Here is a 17,782-nt window from a genome sequence, read left to right as displayed (position 1 = left end):
ACTTACAAGTATTCCCTCTCTACAGTATGTTAGCACTAGCATAAATTTATTGAACTTAACCGCTAATAATAATTCAACACCCCTAAGGAGTGACATGGGCAAGAAAAGTTGTTTAAGTACGTATGAAAATCCCTAATTTCTAAGAAAACCGTATTAAAGTAACTACTCGTAGTATTGTTATAGCAAATTGGTATATTCTCTTGTTAATTCTATGATTTACTAACCTATACCTTTAACGAATGAAAACCAAAAGTTATCTATTATTTGCGTTTTACTACAGGTTTTCATGTCAAAATGATGTTAGGGTTCAAATTAATTATAGCTGACAGCAGTGGTGAGTCATTACATTTGGGGCAGGTAACCGTAGGGAGATATGACAATTTATTCATAAGGGATATTGTACCAATCCGTTTGTTACGTAAATATTCAATAACGAGTATTTGCACGATGATTTGAATGAAATCATTCAATATGCAAATTGATATGTATTATGTACTATATTTTGACTGGCTTTGTTCGAACGATTTTATACTGGGCATATAAAATAGAAAGCGCAAGTCTGTGCCAAATAGAAATTCAAATAGGCTTACTGTACAAGCATTTACTTGTATTTGAGGAAATGTCAAATCAATCAGTTTTTAGTGTACCTACTAGTGGTTCGTAAGGCAAATTTACCGCCAATATTATCTAAATCTTATCTAAATCATCATTATCAGCCTAATTTTAACGGCCCTCTACAGGACCAGGCTTCCCTGTTTATGGAGACCCACCTGACTGCTCTAATGCGGGTTGGCGGGCTTAAGGCGATAATGTTAAATTCATTAACGATCACTATCATCAGGGTTATTATGTAACTCGGTGTACCATTCAAGTAATCAGTCACTACATAGTTTTTCATCGTATTTTCGTTTTTGTGATGATTTAAAATAGTTATTTCAACGAAATAGGCTTGAATGCACTATTTTACATTAAGTGATAAGGTTTTTTTGTTTCTACGACGATCTAACATTATTATTTCAACGAAATTACGTAAATACCAGTTTATCGTTAAAATAACGTTACTATCTGTTACTATCACTACTATACTAATGTTATTTTATGTAATGTATGTAATGTATGTTAGTTAGATGATTGCAAAAACGAAACTACGATGAAAAACGATGAACCAGTGTCAAAGTTCTTAAACTTTGACACTGGTTAAGCATCAACAACCATACTATTCTACGATTATTAATATTAAATTTTTGATTTGATCAACCCATAATCAAAGCAAGGCAAGGCAATCAAAGCTTCACATACGCAGAGAATTACGAAAATTCTCTGGTATGCAGGTTTCCTCACGATGTTTTTCCTTCACCGTTAGAGTCACGAGATATTTAACTTCTTAAAATGCACACAATTGAAAAGTTGGAGGTGCATGCCCCGGACCGGATTCGAGCTCACATCCTCCGGAATCGGAGGCAGAGGTCGTATCCACTGGGCTATCACGGCTACTATTAAATCCAGTCAGTAAAATTATAGATATATTATGTAGATCTGTAGATGAATTTGGAGCATAGTGGAACAAAGTCAAACAAAGTAGGTACTACTTTGGGCTCTTCTAGAAGCTATGCTCGTGCCCATCTGTGGGACATGAACATATAGATGAATAATTATTTGTACCTTTAGCTTTTAGCGTTTGTACGTTACTGACATTTTAAGTTTCAAGCAAATATACATCACCCAAACGAAAACTATGAGCACTACATACAAGTAAATTACAAACTAAATTATTTTTTAAGTAAATATACATATGAAAAAATATTCTCTCATCGCCCAACCGGTTCTAAGTACGTACGGAGTTGAAAATTGTCATAGTATAATTTTTATCCGAGCCAGACATTATGAAATTACACAAGTTAAGGAGCGTAAATATGAGAGAGATGTGATGTTTTGCGCAAACCGCAGGGCTCCGAAAATGTCTTTAGTAAAAATTTATAAAAGACCCCGTTGGAAAAATACCCGTTCATTTCCATAAGTCACTGGGGCTTGTTGCTCCCTGGCTGTTTTATTTTTATCATTCTCGTTAATTTTTTGACTGGCGCGCTTTTCGTATACATTCTATACTTACTCGTAGTTATACGAGTACCTACATCAAAATGACTTTTGCTAATTGCTATTAACGTTAGCACTACTAATTTTCGGCGCATAAAGTTCGTTTTTCACAAATCCCACGGGGACCATTATTTTTTTCGGGATAAACAGTAGCCTATATGTTGCTCAATAACCTTAACTTCGCTTCTTTAAAATAGCTTCAGCTGTTCCGAAGATTAGCTTGGACAAAATTTATAAAGGGGCGAAGTCGTGGGAGACACTAGCAAAATTAGAAATGATACCTTTATATCTTATTCCAAATTCTATAAAATATAACAATTTTATTCAGATTCCCGTTAACTTTTAATAGTAATAGTTATTTTGATCCTTCAAAATCGTGCGAAATATAAATGCCTAATACATAAAAATACAGTTAACGATGACCATTTCCTCTATAACGACTCATAAAGGCTCAACGAAGACAACTCAAACGAGTTCAGAATCGAGTAACACGTTTAAATCTGCCTCTTAATCTACACAATAGGATAGTTGACTCATATCAAAGGAGATGGTCCATTTCAGGTCCACTCTTGTACTCCGTATCATTAAAATTTATAGAATACAAGGATTTTATTAAAATTTAAATAAGTAAATAAATCTAACTAATTAAAAAGAAATCAATAAAATTAAAACCCAAGTTTTTGAGTTGAATCAAGATGGCGCCCTTAATTCATCTATAACATGACAAGTGACAGCAAACGTCAAATCGACTGCTGCATTGAAAACATTATCAATGCGCTATTATTACCTGTATCAGTGTTGCATTACTTGGGAAGAATGAATATTATTTCGAAATAATTAAAGTAAATTCGTAGATTTGTATATTTGTTAACTAATATTTTTGTCAAACGCTCCGTTTGTAAGGGATTTATTATAGTGACGTCATGAAACAATTGAAAAATAAAACCATTATTCAAACTAAACACAATCTCTGCGAAATTTTATCTCATAAATATTAAATATCCATGTTTCGGTGATTTTGAATTTATTCCGGATTTATTTTTTATTTCGGAGAATAGTATTTATAAAACTTTAACTAAGATATCAATATTAAATTAGGTAGTTAACTTATTTAAAATCTGTCATGTTACAAGTGTACTGTGAACCAGAATGTTTGGTACCGATTTATAGTTTTTCAATAAACCAATCAATACTAATATTAAGTAAAAGGAGTATAAGTTTTTGGTGTTGTACAGGGTAATCTCTGGATCTACTAAATCGATTTTGAAAATTCTTTTACCACTAGAAAGCCACGATATATGTGAGTGTCATGGGCTATAGTAATTTACCTCCGTATTCTCACGGGAACGAGAATCGCGGGGCGTCGGTCTAGTCTATAATAAATCAATTTACACATTAACTGTTGTTTACACATTTTACCCAGTGCTATTTAAAGTACTTTTTGTACTATGAGAAATTAACGATTGATTTATTAGATTTTTTTTCAATGTGTTAAGTGTTCCGTAGAGTGATTTAGTAATTTGCACGAAGTAAAAATTTAGGAAGAGATTAATAGTTATTTAATTTCGATTGTGTATAGTATCTGTAAAATATCAATTTATTTCAGAGATTATAGGATAAGTTTAGGTTAAAGTAAAATTATTAGTCATATTTATTATTAGTCATGTTCATATTAAGGGTATGTCGTTATTTTATTCAGTACTAAATTGGTATTTTATAACAGAACAAGCAAAAACCGCGCGGTTTCACCCGCGAGGTTTTCGTTCCCCCAGGAATACGGGGATAATATATAGCTTATAACCTTCCTCGATAAATTGGTTATCTAACATTGAAAGAATTTTTCAAATCGAAGCAGTAGTTTCTGAGATTAGCGCGTTCAAACAAACAAAACTTCACCTTTATTATTATATAGTATAGCAAGAAAAAATTAAATTCTTGGTGTACCTAGATTGGTGTACCTACACATCCAAACTGACACAAGCATATGGAGTTTGGTAGTTCGACCACTTCTTAAAAATATGCAACTCAGGGTGACCTATATCCCACAACGCGGTTTGCAACTCGGTAAGTGCATCGGAACAGCGGTAAGTAGGGCGACGAACTGCGATCGATGCCGCGCCGCCCTCGCAACTTTATCCATTTACACTGTACCAAACTTTCACAATTATTACAGCGATGGCTTATGCACGCATTGCTTGTCAGTTTCTTTGCGTTAGGCTAATCCTAACGCGAAAATTGACAACAACGTTTAGTGGCATGTTGAGACATAACCAGCCATCCGGATGTCTCCGTCAGTGTTTCATAACAGATTAGTATTATGCCACAGTCGCGCTGTCGTGATTTTGTCCTGCCTGCCCACACATTGCACATGGATTGACATTCATTTATACCCTTAGGCCAAAAGGCTTCAGTCCGGAAAGGAGCTGGAAGGACACAAACGGGGGAACAAGATCCCCCGCGCCTTACCCGGGTAGGGAGGTAAAGCCTTTTATCTGGGAGGAGATGACCTGCCTCTAAAGTCTTATTATTCTGACACTTTTCCACATACTCACGGATCCCAAAATTAGTCGCATACAATACCTCTGGTTCAAACCTTCAACCATTTTTCGATACAGGGGAAATATAAGCACATGCTCGTAAATTGTAAACTTAAAACCACAGGACAAATATAATATTCCATACGGTTCGTTCTTGAAAACACTTTCAAGACCGATGACCCTTTCTTGACCTGAATGATTATAATATACTATTACAGTATCTAGACAGTTTACTAGTAATTCCAAGGAGATTAAACCTTTTTGAACTGAAAACTTCGCAGTGAATAACTTTGAAAATATTCAGACATAGCATGTCTGTAAGGATTTCGTCAAAGTAATTATTTAAATAGATAATATCGGCCTGGGCGAGCGTCGGGGATCCAGGCTGTCGGTATTCGGCGCGCGCCCCGACATTAAAAGTCAAGTGGGCGCCGAAAGCTCCCAATTAGCCGAGACTTTGACGCCGTAATTGCAAAAAGAAATATGTTTTAGTGCTCCCCTGGAATTATTAATGGAGGGAACGGATTTATCTTACACCAGACGTTATGAGAGTTCAAGTTTCCTTCGCAACTAAAATATCCAAGCGCAGAAGAGTTAACAAGAAATACACTGCACGCACTTTCATTACACGATTAGCTTCGGGCCATTTTGGTCAATACATTAAATAACAAAGTTTCCAGTGAATAACTAATTTATTTTACGAAAACCTAGGTGTCCAATCGACAATGCCACCTAGAGCTGTCAAAAAATCCTCGCTGTCAGAACGTCTATGTTTCACTCCAAAACATCATAGTAAAATGGAACTGAGAAGCATCCTCAATTGATTTGACAATGTTCAATGAAGCTCCCAATTAAATATTCATATTTCGCGAATAATAATAAAATAACAGTTATTCCGCATTTTTGATGAACTTAGCAAAGTACTCGTAACACCGAATTTCCATTTTCTGGGTGAACACAGATTTTGGAGAGTTAAAAACCACAAAGTCGTTCTTTACTTTATTATTGGATACTAAAAAAAAGAAGGGAATTTAAAAGTTAATTTACTTTACTGTTAAACTACCAGACACACCGCGGTTTCACCCGCAGTTCCCATTCCAGTGCGGAATACGGAGATGAAAATATATAGCCTAAGATGACCTTCACGAATAACGTAGCTTTCTATGTATAGGTAAAACAATTTATAAAATTAGTTTAGTACATCCAGAGATTATTACAAACTTGACCTCTTTATAATATTAGTATAAATAATAAACAAAAGAAAGGGAATTTAATTTTCGTCGTAGCAAAGGGTGCGCGAACAATAGCATCCTATCTCTGACGTAGATAACGTCGTTCGCTAAGTTACAGCAGTATAGAGGTCGTTCAACAACATCACACGCAAACTTTACCCTCGTCTTGCACAGCAGGTGATTTGGTACCTAACAATTATTTAGAAGAGACAACTACTATACTATTTCGATCTTTTGTATGGTTTCTATCATCATTATCATCACGTCAGCCGATGGACGTCCACTGCAGGACATAGGCCTTTTGTAGGGACAACCAAACATCACGATATTGAGCCACCTGCATCCAGCGAGTCCCTGCGGCTCGCTTGATGTCGTCAGTCCACCTGGTGGGGAGTCACCAACACTGCGCTTTCTAGTGCGAAGCCACTATTCCAGCACCTTGGGACCCCAAAGCCATCGAGCCTGGCTAGCAGTTGCTTCACACAACATACTTATCTATATAAATAAACATCAATACCACTTTTCGAGGTAATTTTATAATTCAAGGCGGAAAGATCCAAACCAAATGTAGGCTTTGGTCGGACCATTTAGTAGATGGTTTATGTGAAGTTTGCACAAAATCGGTCGAGAGGTTCTTCATGTATCACAGTTTTTGTAACAAAACGATAACGAAGCTTAACCGGGTCCGTTAGTACTCTTGGAAAATACAGTTATACCATGCAACCTGAAAAAATACCGGCAACCATGCCTTTTAAGTCAGGAACACAGGAATCCTCATTGAAGACAGATATAATCTTGAACATAGTACTTTCGCGGTCGAGTTCTCACACAAAGCTTCACTACTACTAAGACTTCATTTATTCATTCATTATCAGCCGATGGCCGATGGGCGTCCACTGCTGGACATAGAACTCTTGCATGGACTTCCAAACACAACGGTCTCGAGCCGCCAGCATCCAGCATTACAGACTTACTTAAACAGAGTCGAAAAGCATGGCGACACTTACCAACCAACTCTCCGTGATATATGTGCGATGTGTCAACGTCGTGCAGTTGACCCTGGGAACCCTCCACCTAAAACAAGGTATCTTATAAAGTAAGTCATGTTTAATTCAAACAAAACAACGACTAGAACATAGTCGAGCAACGATGTCTCTGCTTCGCGATCTTTGTTTGTTGAAAGAATATATTTTTTATGATACAAGATCTTTTAATATATCCCATAGATTTCATTAGAACGCGCGCTGTCCGCATGAATATAAGTTTTTTTATTAATTCCACAGCTGGACATATACTTGCATGGACTTCCAAACAAAACGGTTTCGATCCGCCAGCATCCAGCGGTTCCCTGCAACCCGCTTGATGTCCTCAGTCCACCTAGAGGGGGTCAACTAAAATTTGAATACTATATGCTATAGTCCAGAGTATAATCTATTTACCTACCTATAATCTATATTTCAAACAAGTTCATACAGTAGTTTAAAGTTATTGCGTGAAAAAGTAACAAACATCAATGAAAACTGTCGCATCTATATAAATATTATAAAGCTGGAGAGTTTGTTTGTTTATTTCTTTGCTTGAACGCGCTAACATCAGTAACTACCGGTTCGATTTGAAAAATTCTTTCAGTGTTAGATAGCCCATTTATCAAGGAAGGCTTAGGCTAAATATTATCCTCGTATTCCTACGGGAACGGGAACCACGCGGGTGTGACCGCGCGGCGTCGCGGCGATACTTTATCACATTAGTAGGAATAGACACATTACACAACAATAACCAGATTAATTGCCACCGCAGCTAATAGAATTCCATTACAAGTTGTCCCATGACTGAATTCACTCTCGCAGTTTACCCGAAAATCGGATAGCTTTACGGCTTGCGTACCTACCTACGGGTACCAGTAGCCCTGTTCGCATTCCCAATGCAACTACATTTAGGTTAGTGTGGCCAGGAGCACTGCATTCTCTCGGAATATACAGGACAAGACAGACTAACCCTACTTAATATTATAAACGCAAAAGATTGTATGGATGTTTGTTATTCTTTAATGCCACAACTACGGATCGATTTGCCTGAAATTCGGAATGGAAATAGATTTTACTCTGGATTAACACATAGGCTACTTTTGAGGGATTTCTAACTAAATTTCACGCGAAGTCCTGGGCGTCCGTTAGTCATAACTAAATCTCTACACTAAGCACTCCTATAATGTAATAAAACTCTTCCACTGTCTGCCCGTCTGTCTGTCCGCGATAAACTCAAAAAATACTGAACGTGATTTAACGCAATTTTCACAAATAGACAGAAAATAACGTCTAACGAATAAGGTTAAATAACTTTAATAAAACAAGGAAGATCGTATAATTCATTAAATTTTTTTGAAAATTATTTGAAATTTGATGAATAACAACCATTGTTGAAAATGTCCAGAACAGGAAGTGAAATGGGAGCTTTCATCGAAAACGCAGAATTTATAATCTCTTTATGATAATACCAAAACAATGTATGGCAGTATGATCTTTGTTCATAGATTTTTACAAAATTACACGCGATTTATCGTATGTTAAAATAACACAGATAAATGACAAGGTTTTTGTCTATCCCGGAATTTCCACAAAATATCTGGCAACACTAATTCCACCTGTGCTATAGGGCTTCACGAAGCGTGAATTTCGCATTATAAGTGGGCAATTTACGTGTGCTATTTTCCTACAGAATAGTTCGCGTTGCTGAATTTTTTAAGCCAAAGGCCTCCTGAATGTACGCATTTGAACACTACGAGTACATCCGTATTGAATTTAAGTTCATTCTTTCATTGGTGTCTATGTATTGACAAAGTTAATGTGATTAGTGCTAAATTCGCCAGTTTGTCAATGTTTATTATAGGACTAGTAGACGCCGCGCGGTTTCACTCGCGTGGTTACCGTTCCCGTAGGAATATGGGGATAAAATAGCCTATAGCCATCTTCGATAAATGGGCTATCTAACACTGAAAGAATTTTTCAAATCAGACCAGTAGTTCCTGAGGTTAGCGCGTTCAAACAAACAAACTCCTCAGCTTTATAATAATAGTATAGATATTATTTTGGAGAGTGTGCTCAGGAGCTATTCGACGTCACACCACACCACCTTCGCCTTTTTACCATCGCACTGCAAGACATCGGGTCGCTTTTCCCCTCTATGTTATAGATGTCCCTAGGACTCGCACAAAACGATTATTTTAAATGTGGCACATTAAAGAAACGTCCCCTCGCCTACAGCGGGAAGTTTTAACCACATAAAAATCTGAAATTTCGGCTCAACATCGTCGGCTACTTTATCTTAAAATCTTCAATAAAGGCAGACAAGTCGCGCCGGAGACGCATTTTGAAATGTCTCTGATGGGCATGGAAGTTGATGTGCAGGTCCGGCGAGTTGACCGATCGGCGCGTTCGTCTGTGGTGTGCGTGGACCGCTTCTGCGTCGTACTCAAGGGACTCGTAGTGTTCTACGTATTCACTGAGCAACTGATTCTCAACTTAAAATCTCAATAGTTCAAGGGACAGGCCCGCTGTAGTAGTACCAACTCAAAACAGTCTTTCAGACTTTTTGTGCCATAGTTAAAATATTCTTTTAAATGTGACACATCAAAGAAACATCCCCTCGCCTATAGAGGGAAGTTTTATCCGCATGAAAAAATTAAAATATCGTCGGCTACTTTACCTTAAAATCTTCACTAAAGGCAGACAAGTCGCGCCGCAGACGCATTTTGAAATGCCTCTGGTGGGCATGAAAGTTGATGTGCAGGTCCGGCGGGTTGGCCGACCGGCGCGTTCGTCTGTGGTGTGCGTGAACCGCTTCTGCGTCGTACTCAAGGGACTCATAGTGTTCTACGTATTCACTAAGCAACTGATTCTCAATTTTAAATCTCAATAGTTCAAGGGACAGGCCCTTTGTAGTAGTACCAACTCAAAACATTCTTTCAGACTTTTTGTGCCATACTTAAAATATTCTTTTAAATGTGGCACATCAAAGAAAAATCCCCTCGCCAGTTTTATCCGCATGGAAAAATTAAAATATCGTCGGCTACTTTACCTTAAAATCTTCACTAAAGGCAGACAAGTCGCGCCGCAGACGCATTTTGAAATGCCTCTGGTGGGCATGGAAGTTGATGTGCAGGTCCGGCGGGTTGGCCGACCGGCGCGTTCGTCTGTGATGTGCGTGAACCGCTTCTGCATCGTACTCGAGGGACTCATAGTGCTCTACGTATTCACTGAGCCGCCGGGAAGCTGTAACAAAAGAGAAAATAATGGGTATTTTTTTTAAGAATATTTGCCATATCAATATATGTATATAAATAAAATTGAAATGTCTATCTGTGATTTCAAAATAACTGTTTTATCAAGTGCTTACAGTTATTTCATCATTTTCAACCCATATTCGACTCACTGCTGAGCTCTGAGAAAAAGCACATAGCTGAAAGGTTGGTGCATGCCCCAAACCCGATTCGAACCTACACCCGCTGGAGTCGAAGGTAGAGGTCTTATCCACTGGGCTATCACGGCTCAGTTATTTACATGACATTAGAACACAATCAAGCTTTTAAAATCTTCATCTATATTTTTTTTTAGGTAAGTGACGATGCGATCTAAGATGGAAGCGGGCTCACTTTTTAGGCGGTATCGTTATTGGTAAAAGAATTTTTAAAATCGGTTTAGTAGATCCAGAGATTACCCCATACAGTCTCACAAACTTTACCTCTTTACAATATTAATATAGTATAGATATAGAGGAATACATTTATTACTTTAAAGGAGATTGTCCATTTCAGGTCGACTCTTGTACCGTGTATCATTAAACTTTAAAAAATACAAGGATTTTATTAAAATCTAAATAATTGATTAAATCTAACTAAATAAAATTAAAAAGTTTTTGAGTTATATCAAGATGGCGCCCAAAGGAACCGACAATTGACAGCAAATGACTACTTTATTGAAACGTCATCAATCCGCCATTATCACCCTTATAGTGTTGCATTTCTTGGGAGAGAATGAATATTATTTCAAAACAATTAAAGTAAATTCGTAGATTTGCATAATCAAAAATAGTTAAAAAAAATATTTTCTTTTATTTCCGCCAGGGTACAATGACTGATCCTGGGCTCCACACAATTTTAGACCATTTCCTTTCCTTACAATATATGTTACGTGGCGTCTTTTTAAGCGTCGCATTAAGTAGGAGCCAGAAAGTCTTAAATTCAGTAGCCGTGAACATCGTTCGAAGTTACGTCCATTGTCCTTAAAGTCGGAAGTTCTCGGAAAGTTTATAATTAATGTCAGGGGAAAAATTGGTCCACGGAAAATCGAATGGTTCCCCGTATTTGTTTAATCAGAGTCTAGAGTTACTCGTGGCTAATGAGAAACTACGGGGAATGACGTATTTTATTTGTAGAAATTCAGATGCAGCTGGAAGCTGCGGCGCGCACTTCGTAGATGCATAAACGCACTGCCTAACCTGAAGAATCCAAATGAACAGTTTGTATAATCTCTACGTATAGTGCCTACTTCATTAATAACATCATGCACGCCACTGGCTTCAATAAATACATATAAATGTTTTGCAATAGGTTAAGGATAACAATAATAAATTATAATTATAGGAAATTTATTGTTATTGAACTACATGAGTCGTGGGGATTCGCTGGAAGCAGGTGGCTCAGAATCGTGATGTTTGGAAGTCCCTGCAAAAGGCCAATGTCCTGCAATGGACGTCCATCAGCTGATATGATGATGGTGATGATTATGATGATGAGTCATGACACAGATATTTATTTATATTCGTACCAATACTTTGCTAGGTCCATAATAAAACTAATAATGGTTTTATCCACGATCAAACTTCTGAACGGTGGATTACAGATTTACAGTGCATATGTAGCAATTATTCTTATCGCTCCAACACGTGGTTCTTATCATAGCATATAAAGCTGCTATTTAACATTGGAATAATCATCAATTTTGGACTTAAAATGAAGTGGAACATCTATGTGTGCCTTCATAATATACTATATAAATTAAAATATACTGTAGGAAATAGTAGTCTGAGACGGATATGACGTCACTCGATCTCGTGTTGGCTCGTGGCGATGCTAGGTGGGGCGACTTGTTTCCGTAAACAATGGGGAGTTAGAGAGGGGTAGCGATCGGTTGCCGGGAATGACTTGCGATATAGGGCACTCGTCGTGCGGTCGGCTTTAGTGTGTTCGTGGCGTTCGAGCCGTCCACATTTCTTGTTGTGTAATTCTTTATGGGTTACTTGGGATAGGCGGGGAGAGTGACTTGAGTGGAAAAGGGGAGTGTTATTTAACTGTCAAAGGCGCCTTTAACCCTACATACAACGATCACAAATTCGTGACTCCACTCATCCACTTCCGAGTCTGCTAAATATACGTATACTACGAGCACCTTTTATTTCAGAACTTTAAAAGCAAAAATATATAAGTATTAGTGAGTTGAATAGTTAGCCATTAATTGGGTAGTGCAGTTCGGTCGGGTCGAATTAAGATTTAGTGGCTCTCGAATTGGTCCACTTGAGTCCGATAGAGCTTCCAGGCCGATTTATTATCCTGCCAAATTAAACTGGATTTTCGCGAATAAATCTTTAAAAAAAGTAGAGGTAAAAGCTTGGCCAGAAATTATTCGAATTCCTGTGCAAATTATCGAAATCGATATTTCACGGAGGAATGTTCACTAAAAAACTAAAATTGAAACCATTTTATTGGATAGAAATTTTTTCGGAGTGTTTTCTGATTGTATAGCACTTTAGTTAGTAAACTATGAGTATATAAAAGTACTTATTTGAATTTGATGAAAGAGTAACTTACTTAAATAAATATATAACATAATTAGTTATATTAGATATAGTATCTATACTAATATTATAAAGCTGAAGAGTTTGTTTGTTTGTTTGCTTGAACGCGTTAATCTCAGGAACTACTGGTCCGATTTGAAAAATTCTTTCAGTGATAGATAGCCCATTTATTGAGGAAGGCTATATATTATACCCGTATTCCTATGGGAACGGGAACACCGCGGGTGAAACCGCGCGGCTTCAGCTAGTAGTAGATAAGGGAACATGAAGACACCATTATAAGACATAAAATACGGCTATTTTTAACTCTGAAAATTTAACCGACAAATAAACGATCTCTAGACGAATGTCACAAAATGCATTAGATCATTTTAGTCCAAACAATAGTTGGATGAAAAAAATGAAACGATCACACGCAACGTCTGCGACGAACCACATGTGCGATGCACGTGTCGACAGATCGCATCGTCTATAATAATTAGGCAATTGAAATATTATCATTGCATTAGTGATACGTACATACATACGTTGTGTGAGATATGTGCCGCCATACGGAGATCTCCGTGTCACATGTTACTAATGTGACAATGAAGATCTTTGAAGCGTCTGATATCGATTTGATTGTAATTATTGATCTTTATTGCGATTATTAACTATTAATCCTAAGTAAGTAGCAAATCTCATGAAACATACAGATACATTGGTTTTTTGCTGCAACTAGTTTTTTGGTTCGGAGGTCCTGAGTTCGATCCCCGGCTGGGCCGATTGAGGTTTTAATTGGTCCAGGTCTGGCTGGTGAGAGGTTTCGGCCGTGGCTAGTTAACACCCTTCCGGTAAAGGCGTTAGCGTTCCGGTACTTACTATGTCCTGTAGAAACCGAAAGGGGATTTTCATCCTACTCCTAACAAGTTAGCCCGCTTTCACTTTAAATTGCATCATCACTTACCAGTGAGACTGTAGTCAACGGCTAACTGGTAAAGAATAAAAAAAAAACATAAATGGTGTTTCGGCGGCGTGCAGAGAAAAAATATATCAAGGCCTTGAAATATTTAGTTTGAAGTTAAGTTTTTGCATTACAGACTAATAAATGGATCAGTTTGTCTGTCGTTCAACAATGATGATACAAAGGGTTCCGTAAAGTAATCGTTTTTAGAAACGGAACGCTAAAAATACAAAGCTCAACACAGAAATCATAATTACAGAGATAGTAAAACGAAATGCACTCGGCGCACGTAACTTAAGCTCGACCAGACAACTAGCCCATATATTCTCGTCAACCTTTCCGCTTACAGTTAAAGGATAGAATTGCAGTTTACACAATGACTTATGTTCGAGGGAAAACTAGAAAGCACTCGTTCCGCATAACAATGCAACTATCACAATATTTTATTGCGTATGAAATGAAATTAAAACCATACAATACGGTTTAAAATTATCCAGGATGCCACTCTCTCTTCGTCTATTTTAAGTCCTTCTTTACTGCGAGGGTTTAGAGAGATACTACCATTACTCAGTGCTGAATAAAAGGCAAACTCTTTGTCTTTCTTTGTTGCTAGACACTTTAGTCCTCGCGTGTAGCAAGTAGGCCGTTATTTTGTTTTGTGGGATTGTGTTTAATTCTAATGTTTGTTTTCATTCATTTCATTTGTTCGCAATGATAAAATCTCCGGAAATATTACAGTAGTTTAGTGTAGTTATTTTAATATGTAAAAAGAATTGAAAATTAGTTCAGTACTTTAGTTTAGAGCTGTGTGTTTAGTGTTAGTCGTGATAGCCCAGTGGATATGACCTCGGCCTCCGATTCCGGAGGGGCGTGGCTTAAATATCAAGTGTCTCAAACGATGAAGGAAAAACATCGTGAGCAAACTGCAGAGAGATTTTACTCTGGATTAATGCATTCAGTTTTCAGCCAAATCGCTTCGGTAGCCGCAGCGCAAAGGAGGAACAAACATTTATTTATTTATTATCATCATAACTTAAAACTAGCCTTACAGGTATCACCTAATTCGCTAGCTTAGTACTATATTATAAATTTAAAACTTAATTCTATTTAACATACATACTTACACGTGATATGTATTGATTTTTTTCCAAATTAACCCTGTGTATGGACCCCATATGTGTACCTAATGATGTAAGTTTTAGGCTATACATATAAAGTCTTGTTTCGATACAACAATCTCATATCCGGCTGATCGTAGAAAGCTAAAGTGAAGGCGCCAGCCGGTTGTGTGAAATGAAAAGTGACCTATAAAATTCCTGATAGTAAACGAAACTTTAATAGCGATATAGCGATAAAACCAGGGGCGCAGCTACCGTGATATGGGGCCCCCGGACTTAAGGGACTTAAGGGACCGGACTTACGTGTGAAAGCAAAAATTGTATAAAAATGTTAATATTCTTTGTCTTAATCCACAATGTCACTAAATCTGGTGCTTCTTGGATAAAATCATATTAAAAAAAACTGCCTACAGAATTTCACTTCAGAAATGACAAAATTCAAAAAAGCAATATTATTTCCCGGGTTGAGCGTGCAGCTAAAAGCTGGAAACATCCTACATAGGTAAAATCACTGTCATATTTATTTTAAGTAAGTATTTTAGTTTCTTTTGTGAGAAATCTTTACCCGGGGCCCTCCAAATAATTTTGATACAGGGCCCCTCCAAGGCACGCTACGCCACTGGATAAAACATCGCCCTTTGTAGAATTGGCGTGCAATTTCAAATTAGTTATAGCTTCGACCTGATAAGGTTTCATATGACCGTTAGTTAAAAACTGGTTATTGAGCGTTTTCACGATATCCAGTGCACCTTGATGCAATCGCTAAGCGAAGTGTGCATATTTAACTTTCAGAATCTAATAAACTATACGAAAATTTCTGTCTGTTTGTTATACTAAGTTTATAAGTAAGCGATGGAACAAGGCCTACCTAAAAGATATGCATAACATAATTATGTACTTAACATATTATTTGGTTGCTACACGATTGATGATTTCCTTAATGATAGGCCACTGGCATATTCCAACTTCACACAGGAAGTAAAAACAAAACAGATTGTAATGAATACCGTAATAGGTACCCAATATTTCTCTTGACCAACTTTGTCATGAGGACCTCTAAACTTCTTGCAAGAGGTTTCAATATACAAATATAACTTGACTGAAACCGCATGCCACAGTAAATTATGCAACCATCATTATGTAACATCTTGCAACTATATAATTTTGCAATTTATGGGTTAGGAATGACAATACCCAATTAAAATTGTAGATTATGATTATTTTACAAGAGCAGCCATTGAGTTTCTTACCAGCTCGTCTCAGTGGAATTTGTCGAACGCGCAGCGTCACAAACATATCAACTGAATGTAAAATTGTTTTTAAGCCACAGGTTAAAGAATAATAGGCAGATAGAGTTCAAGGAACACGGCAGTGATGCAGCTATTCCAAATACAAATCCAAAAACTAATACATTCTCAAGTCAGTAGGAACGACACAAAGCGTTGCATCAATAATTTTCAATATTATTCAAAAAAGCGACTTATGTTTTTAAATATTTTAAAACTATTCAGAAAAACTTGAAAAATATGACGGAGTATTTTTATAGGTAATTATTAATTACTAGTCTATTAAGATATCAACTTACGTAATTGTTGTTGGTGTTAAATGTTGAAATACATATTGTATTGTACTGTTACGTTACTCGAGCTATGAGATTATATAAATAAGGAATGTCGATGTTCAGTGCTCAAACTCTTCATTATATTTTTAAGTACTTTTCGGCAATGTATTGTCCATTATGATTGTATTTTTTATAATGTCTGTTTTAGCCAAAATAAAAAAAAATAAAATTATGAAAAAAGTTTGTGCGGATGTCAAGGAAACGCGTTCTCATTCTGTGTCATTCTTTATTCTGTGTTGTAAGCATGAAATTTTTTTTAAATTAAATAAATATGTCTTAATATCTTTATTTACCAACCAACCTCACTCTGTTTAACATAATTAATCAGTGTTAAGAGTATTTCGTTGTCGACAGAGATAATTTGTTATATTGTGTACACTCGTACTGTTTAGATAACACATTTTCTCCGAACCGTTACAAGGCAAAACGTATTTAGCCACACACGTAATGATATTAATGAGAGGCTACATCAATCACTTATCAACGGGCAACCGATTGCTACAATCTGTGTGCCTGCGTACGAATTTCGTGCCTATTTTCGAACCGAACAAAATTTCCCACATATCTAGTGTTAGTGAAAATGTACATGGCCTGGAAAATGGGTACCTAACTACCTACTGTTACGAAATAAACTGGGATTTTAAATTTAGATTGTATTTCTGTGTTATTTTTTTATTTTTTACCCGACTTCAGCGAAACCTAAAAGATTGGGTTGGGTTTCGGCCGTGGCTAGTTACCACCCTACCGACAAAGACGTACCGCCAAGCGATTTAGCGTCCCGGTACGATGTCGTGTAGAAACCGAAAAAGGGGTGTGGATTTCATCTTCCTCCTAACAAGTTAGCCCTCTTCCATCTTAGACTACATCATCACTTACCATCAGGTGAGATTGTAGTCAAGGGCTAACTTGTAAATGATTAAAAAAAAAATTCTTTAAAAAAAATAACTAACTTTGACGTAACATACGTTAATAATACATATTAAAAAAAAACATGTTTACGTAATGGGGGGGGGGGGTTAATATATAATTGTAAAAAATCCCTTTAATCTTTAATGAAATTAACATTATCACCCTAAGCCGGCCAACTTTGCAAGCAGCGTGGTGGGTAGCTCCTTAACCCCCCTATTATAAACAGGCCTCGCCCTGTAGTGTACTGTTAAAAATAATGATGAATTAGTTAAGATACACGGAGCCAGTGCTCCAGGAGCGCCACTAGGTCAGTGGGCCGCAAGCTCGCGAACACAAAACTAACCCAGTAACTAGCGGCTCGCGTCTCATTTGACACTCATTGTGTTTGCACCGTGAACCGGGGGACGGTGTCAACCGCAAAGCTTGTAAGGTTTAGCGCGACTTACGTAAGCGTTGTGTTTTTTGTGCTATTTAACTTG

General features: G+C 37.1%; 1 protein-coding gene across 1 annotated transcript in view; it reads right to left on the bottom strand.

The window, feature by feature from the left end:
- Positions 1 to 17,782, bottom strand: part of LOC112053037 (disintegrin and metalloproteinase domain-containing protein 10) — a 105,271-nt gene that overhangs the window by 41,932 nt on the left and 45,557 nt on the right. The window contains exons 2-3 of the mRNA XM_052884767.1: positions 9,938 to 10,131; positions 6,871 to 6,937 (exon numbers count right to left, since the gene is read on the bottom strand). Of these exons, the coding sequence (XP_052740727.1) occupies positions 6,871 to 6,937; positions 9,938 to 10,131 (261 nt within the window). The remainder of the gene's footprint in view (positions 1 to 6,870; positions 6,938 to 9,937; positions 10,132 to 17,782) is intronic.

This window comes from Bicyclus anynana, chromosome 12 (assembly GCF_947172395.1).
Source record: "Bicyclus anynana chromosome 12, ilBicAnyn1.1, whole genome shotgun sequence".
Lineage (NCBI taxonomy): Eukaryota > Metazoa > Arthropoda > Insecta > Lepidoptera > Nymphalidae > Bicyclus > Bicyclus anynana.
The sequence above is the reverse complement of the archived record's forward strand: the minus strand, read 5'-3'. Positions and strand labels throughout refer to the sequence as shown.